The sequence below is a fragment of the Kryptolebias marmoratus genome, linkage group LG2 (assembly GCF_001649575.2).
Source record: "Kryptolebias marmoratus isolate JLee-2015 linkage group LG2, ASM164957v2, whole genome shotgun sequence".
Taxonomy (NCBI): Eukaryota; Metazoa; Chordata; class Actinopteri; order Cyprinodontiformes; family Rivulidae; genus Kryptolebias; species Kryptolebias marmoratus.
This window is the reverse complement of record NC_051431.1, coordinates 30,491,098-30,498,552: the sequence shown is the minus strand read 5'-3', so window position 1 is coordinate 30,498,552 and position 7,455 is coordinate 30,491,098. Positions and strand designations below refer to the sequence as shown.

Below are 7,455 nucleotides of genomic sequence, written 5' to 3'. Positions count from 1 at the left end.
CCACCACTGAATAGTGAATGCAGAATGATAATGTTTTTACCCATGTCTATGTATGTGTTTGTGTGTCTTTTAGCAAAATATCTCATGAATCACAGGACAGATTTTAATAAAACTATGAAAATAATCATAGGTTTTACCTCTACAACTGATTAACTTTTAAAGCTAACCCAGTTCAGGATGTTGACAATAGCCAACTGACTTTAGAAATCACAAAATTGCTAAAACTTATTAATTTTTATTGATATTGAGATAAAATTTGATGCGATAGTAGCAGAGAATGATTCATATTCTGAGTGTGACATTTAACAAATTTTCATGAAATTGTGAATAATATTATTTTCATGATTTACCAAAATGGCTACAACTCCATGCTTGCACAACTTGAGATGATCTTATTCTAAATTCTGGCATGAAAAACGGTGGGTGACATGCTTTCCTGCAAGTAATGCTAGGCTTTTGTTTTTAGAAATTACCATCAACCTGTTTGGTTTTTCTTATTATTATTATTTTTATCCGCTGGCACATTACTTCTGTTCCATTGCATTCTTGAGGTCACATCCTCACAGCAATCCACAGTATCCTCTTTGCTGTTGACATTATGGGCCGGTTCACTTCCATGCCTATCTAATCCTGATACTGTCTCTCAGAAGACACTATGTCCAGACTCATTCACTGAATGTCTCCCTCCATCTGCTCACTGTTTATGATTTCTCCCTAAAAGATGCCTCAGCTGTTTGTTAAGGAAAAACAAGTTTAGGAGGAGATATTACAGAAGTCACCACATAAAATTCTATACTATGGATGGATATTTGCTGTGTGACAAAAATACCAGTGGTATCCAGCTTTCTGTATTTGTTGCATTAAAAACATGTAGATTGGTGTTGTGGCGCTTGTAGTTGAAGATGGCCAGTAAAACTTGTTAACTTTATTACATACTCACTATCAGGCCAGATGTCATTACAGAACTCTCTTTTCAGTCTTTTCTTCTCCTGCATTCTTCCTCTGCTGTTTTAACATACACTCCTCTGCACTGTGCTATTGGAGCAGTGGCATCTAGTGACAGAAATACTAACAGCAACAACACTGAATGTAAATGGATTACTGTGTAGACCTCAGAACACAGCGTCTCCCCTGTTACCCAAACAAACATTCTCATTCCTTTTCAGTAATAGTTGCATTTTGTTTGAAAGACCACTTTAATGCAGATTAAATTGTCTGCAATTTAACTGTAACTTTTCAGTTGGCAGAAGTGCTATTAAATGCAAATAAAGTCTTCATCATAAAACATAAAACACAATCAGAATTGTGTTGTGGCAGGTAAAACTTTAGTATTATCAAGAGAGATGCATTGATTGAACTGTTCTGTCTCATTCTTCCTCCTGCCTCCTCCTCCCTCCTCCTCCCCCTGCTGTCCTAACTCTTCTGCCCCACGCTGTTGCAGCAGCGCCATCTAGTGACTAGAAGTAATAACAGCATCAGAACAGAACAGACTGTGGTCACTGTGTAAACGTCAGAACACAACATCTCCCCTGTCAGCCAAACAAAAATTCTCCTTCACTTGAATCAAAAGTAGAATTTCTCAGAAGGAGTAGTTAGACTGCAATGCAAAAAGTTGATTAGAGTAGAAACTAGATATAATTTTATTGATTCCTTGGGAAGACTCCTTTGGGGAAAATATTCTAACAGCATCACACAGGTGATATAACCAATTACTATCTGTTGTTAGGGTGGTGGCTGGCTGGCTGGATGTATATCTCAATGATGAACCTATAAACATTCAATATAGAAACCCATATATGCCACTCTATAAAATTTTTTTTGTCATGTTTACAAAATCTTTTTCTTTCAGCTGTTCTCTTTTCAGGGGTCACCACAGTCAGTCATCCTCCTCCATCTAACTCTTTCCTATATAAATAAATTTCACTTCACTTCACTTCACTTTCCTCTGTCCTCTCTCCAACTACCTCCATGTTCTCTCTAACTTCATGTTTCCCTCTTGATGATGTTTGACTAACAGTAGCACAATTTCTGCCACCCTGTTTGTCAACAGCACTGTCAGTGGTCGTTGTCAACCCGGTCCTCAACTGATCCATTATGGTGTCCCTTGAATGAACTTGCATGTTTGTTTTGGGAAAAGTGTTTGTTGCCCTTCCTGCCACAACCCTCACCATTTACCTGGGCTTGGGACCAGCACGAGAAATATGCTGGCTTGTGCTCCCTAGTGGCTGGTTTACAGACCAAAAAACTGTATGTTAGGTTAATTGGTATCTAAATTGTCCCTAGGTGTGCATGAGATTGTGAATGATTGTCTGTCTTGTTTGTCTCTACGTGTCCCTGTGAAGGACTTGCAACCTGTTCATTGTGTACCCCGCCTCTTGAACAGTGGCTGCTGGAGAGAGGCACCAGTTCCCCTGCCACTCTGCATGAAAAAGCAGGTAAATGACGATGAATGGACAGATAGGTCATAATTAAGAGATGCTAAGTCATAAGGCATTTTCACAAAACACTTCAAACCAGGACTTAGACACCTTCTGGCCATCTTGGTGTGATTTTCTGAACAGACCAAGGCAGCGAGGGGGGTTAAAGCCAACCCACCAATGATGCACCTTTGTGCCATGAAGTGAGAAAGTAACAGAGGTGAAAAGGTCAACATGTGAAATGTAAGTCAATTTTGCAGCTCAATAATGTGATAAAGTGATGACATATGGTCTGTGCACCACCTGGTCGGCACTAAACAATAAAAAAGAAAATTTATTACCGAGGGAAGATTGATGATGACACACAACAGAGTTGCATTTAGTTAAAAAAATGAGTTAACCTAAAAGAGAATTGCTAATCTGAGAAAGTCTGTCACGTTTGAGACATTCCTCACACATTTAATGCTTTGCACTCCACATCAACGCAGCTGAGTTCTGCTCTACACCTCTTTCAGTTCTGTGATCCTTGCTTCATTTCTGAAAGCTCAAATCTGTGCAGGATGTGGTCATTCTGTCATTTTTGAACAGTCACAGAACAAGCAATATAAAGATGAACTGGTCTTTGCAGAAGTTTTCTGAAAGGGCCGCTTAAGATTAAGATATGCTCAGTCACAATTGTGAGATAAGTCACAATTTTGTGATACCATTTCATAATTATGATTTAGATTATTATTTTTTTTCTTTCAGGGAAGCAGATATGGGCTTCCATATAGGCTTCCAAAAGTGTATGATAAAATTTATGGTTTTAAATGCCGAAGAGAAAATAGTGTTTCCTGCTGACTGTTGAGGTCACGTGTCTTTGTTGTTTGCTGTAGAAATTCATAAGTAGAGGAGCAAAAAAAAAAGAAAAAGGAAAAGAACGTTCTTTTCACAGATTAATTTCCTGTTTGCAGCCAAGTAGACCAGTGATGTGCGAAGGAAGCAATGAATCAGTACTGAACCACTTCATCAGTTTTGTTTCAGTGACATCTAGTGGTAAAATAGAAGACAACAAAACAAAGTGTAAATAATTATGTGAAGAGTGTAAAAAACTGAGGTTTGTGTGAATTATGTCATTATTTTGTAAAGACTAATTGATTGGTCAGTTGATCCTGTAAAAGTACGTACGTATCATGTTTGAGGATACAAAGGATGTGATGGGATTTTTTTTCTTCAAAAACATTTTTATTACGAATACAAAGATAGTTATCAATATACATTCAAACAAATAAACAAAAGCCAGGGGGAATATTCAAGTAAATACAAATACATTAAATAAAGTGCACACATTATTTGTTTTTATAGCTTTCTTGTTATTAGAGTCAGAAATGTTTACAACGTATTGTTCAGACTCCTTTTGGAAGGCCTGAAAAGAGTGAATAAACTGACTTAACTTGGATTTGTGTATGTAGTATTTCCCTAAGAAGATGATCAAATTTATGATATGTAGCTCTTTCTGTTTTTGACGTTTGACATCATGGTCTCCAAATAGTACATTGTATTGAATTGATTGAATGCATATTTAAATACTTTTTTTACACAATCAATATATTGTTTGATTTTCCTTTACATAATTTTCTATTGCAAATGCATGATCAAGAAGTCTTAAACCTTTATAGACGCTGGTAATCAACTTTAGAGTGAATCAAACATGAACCGGATGTGCGCTTTTATTTTGAAAGGCGCTCGTGAAGGAGGACACCGTAACGCCTTGTGCAGTCGCGCACATCAAAATCGAGTGCGGGCTGTAATAACACTGTCCTCCTGATCCGTCACGTGGATATCATTTTCACTTCCGGTAAACAGAAACCTGTAACTTTGCTGCAGTGAGAGGTGAAATGGCGCAGAGAGCAGTTAAGTTGGATGTTGAAAGCTTCTCTTGTCCGATCTGTCTGGATGTCCTGGAAGTTCCGGTGGGTCTTCCATGTGGACACAGCTACTGCATGAAGTGCATTAAGGACTTCTGGAATAAAAAGAAGAAGAAGAAGGTCTACAGATGCCTTGAGTGTAGACAGACCTTCACTCCAAGGCCTGTGCTGGTTAAAAACACCATGTTAGCAGATTTAGTGGAGCAGCTGAAGAAGACTGGACTCCAAGCTGCTCCTGATGATCACTCCTATCCAGGAGGAGCTGGACCTGAAGATGTGGTCTGTGATGTCTGCATTGAGAGGAAGGTGAAGGCTGTCAGGTCCTGTTTGGTCTGCTTATCTTCTTATTGTAGCAAACACCTTCAACCCCACTATGATGCAGCTCCATTAAAGAAACACAAGCTGGTGGAACCCTCCAAAAAGCTCCAGGAGATCATCTGCTCTCGTCACGATGAGGTGATGAAGCTATTCTGTTGCACTGATCAGCAATGTATCTGCATTCTTTGCACAATGGATGAACACAAAGGCCACAAGACAGTTTTGATTGCAGCAGAAAGGACTGAGAAGCAGAAGGAGCTCGAGGCGAATCGACAACAACTCAAGCAGAGAATTAGAGACCAACAGGAAGATCTGAAAGTGCTCCAACAAGAGGTGGAGGCCATCGGTGTCTCAGCTGACAAAACAGTGGAGGACAGTGAGAAGATCTTTACCGAGCTGATCCGTCTCATCCAGAAGAGAAGCTCTGATGTGAAGCAGCAGATCAGATCCCAGCAGGAAACTGAAGTGAGTCGAGTCAAAGAGCTTCAGGAGAAGCTGGAGCAGGAGATGACGGAGCTGAAGAGGAGAGACGCTGAGCTGGAGCAGCTCTCACACACAGAGGATCACCTCCAGTTTCTACAGAACTACCCCTCGCTGTCAGCACTCAGTGAGTCTCCACACTCATCCAGCATCAATACTCGTCCTCTGAGGTACTTTGAGGACATGGCAGCAGCTGTATCAGAGCTCAGAGACAAACTGCAGGACATTCTGAGTGATGAGTGGACAAACATGCCAACAGTCTGTGATGCTGGTTTACCGCTGGATTCCCAATCAGAGCCAAAAACCAGAGCTGATTTCTTAAAATATTCATGTCAGCTGACACTAGATCCAAACACGGCGTACAAAGAGTTGCTGTTATACAACAACAACAGAGGTGCATTTGTAGAGTATGTGCAGGAGTCTTATACCAGTAACCCAGACAGATTCACTCATTACAGACAGGTTCTGAGCAGAGAGAGCCTGACTGGACGCTGTTACTGGGAGGTTAAGTGGGCCGGAGTAGGGCTTTGTGTAGCAGTTACGTACAAGGATATCAGGAGAGCAGGGAGTTCAAAGGAATGTGCATTTGGATTCAATGACAAATCTTGGGTACTACAAAATAAAGGTTTGACATCAACCTCTTATACATTTAGCCACAATAAAGTCCAGATTCCAGTTTCAGGTCCTGAGTCATTCAGACTGGGAGTGTACCTGGATCACAGAACAGGTACGCTGTCTTTCTACGATGTCTCTGAAACCATGACTCTTCTCCACAGAGTCCAGGCCACTTTCACTCAGCCACTCTATGTTGGATTTCGTTTTTGTTTCTGTGATGGAGGCTCTATTGAGTTCACTGAACCTAAATAAACTGAAGAGTTTCACAATGCTCCTACACCATCTTAAAAAGTTGGAATTTTCCAGGTCTGGATAAAAAGGAAAAAGGGTGGAAAACAATATACAAAAAGGGGGAAATGTGCTATGGATAAGATATTTTGCATCTATTTCTTATTTCAAAACAGAGGTAATATATGTCGTATTATCAGTTTTGTAATGTTTTAAATCATAATGTGAGAATTAAACAGAGTCCTCCTGAGACTTCATCTTTATCTGTCTGATAGCTTATTTATTATGAACTGAACCCAGTCTGATACAGAACTTTGATCCACATCACTCTTAAGGCTTTTTATGTTCTTTATGTCTTTGAATAGCAACTGAGTGAAGAGGAAAAGTTATTCTGTATTTATTAAGTTAATATATTGTTGCTTCTAATACTAGATTGTGTGTATTAATGATGACAAACACAAACTTATAACACTTTGTCAGCCACCTTTTACTGATTTGATTCAAATGTCTATTTTACATTTGTAATACTTTTTAACCTCAGTGGACATTTCTGTGTGAATTGTAAATTTGTCTGAGCTATAAAGCTATACAGATGTAATCTTTTTACAAACTCAAGGTAAACAAGATGTTTATTGTTTCTTATGTACTGAATGATAAAAACACTTCTTCTGTTTAACTAATTAAACTGAGAAAATGTAACTAATATAAGACTGAAGTAGTTTTTTCTTGTCCTAAAATGTCACAAAATAAAGAGTTACATTATATTTGTCATTCATTTTTCAGCCAATTTTAAGTCAGTTGTTGCTTTTAATAAGAATTTTTTTGTACAATTAATCAGTCAGTGTTTATTACATAGGCCCTTAAAATCTGTACAAGTACATAAAACAGGAGTTTGGCCAAGATTGGGTGTTGAATATTTTGTTGATTCTTAAATCATTTAAAATAACAGACCATGTGAAGGTGTTGAGATCAGTTAATTGTTGTGTATCTTTTCATTTCAGTGGCAGGAAAAACATTACTGCCCACCATGTGTGTGTTTCTGTGCCTGTCTTTGCATGAAAATTGCTGAAAGTAATCAACAGAATCACATCTACAACTGGTTAACCTTTGGAATCAACTCAATTCAAGATGGCTGCCACAGATAACCAACCTTTAATTTTGCATTTATTGACCTAAAATTTGACGTGGTGGTAGGTGAGTCTTCACAACATACTTTGAGCATGACGTTTCACAATATTGCATGAGATTGAGCACCTGTCATTTCTCCTAGTATAAGCTGATCTTAGTCAGAAACTCTGCAATGAAAGGTGGCGACTGATATGCATTCCTTCAAGGAATATTAAACCTTTAGTTTAAATGTGATTTTCATTCACATTTAACTTCAGAATGGCCCTGTCTTGTCAGTCTCCCAGTGGATGGATCTTTGTCTCTGGATTTCATCAGTGTGGTATTTTAGGTGTTGTTTTAAACGTATCATTTGTAGTAAACGC

At 38.6% G+C, this 7,455-nt stretch overlaps 1 protein-coding gene across 1 annotated transcript; it reads left to right on the top strand.

Annotated features, from left to right (window-relative positions):
- The first annotated feature begins 4,189 nt into the window (after positions 1-4,189).
- On the top strand, positions 4,190-6,736 carry LOC108246553 (E3 ubiquitin-protein ligase TRIM16-like). The gene has a single exon (XM_017434170.3). The coding sequence runs from the start codon at positions 4,295-4,297 to the stop codon at positions 5,987-5,989; it is 1,695 nt and encodes a 564-aa protein (XP_017289659.1). The 5' UTR covers positions 4,190-4,294; the 3' UTR covers positions 5,990-6,736.
- Positions 6,737-7,455: the final 719 nt, after the last annotated feature.

What these genes read in the sequence shown, in the direction of transcription:
- LOC108246553 (XM_017434170.3), top strand. Translation starts at nt 4,295, where the DNA reads ATGGCGCAGAGAGCAGTTAAGTTGGATGTTGAAAGCTTCTCTTGTCCG.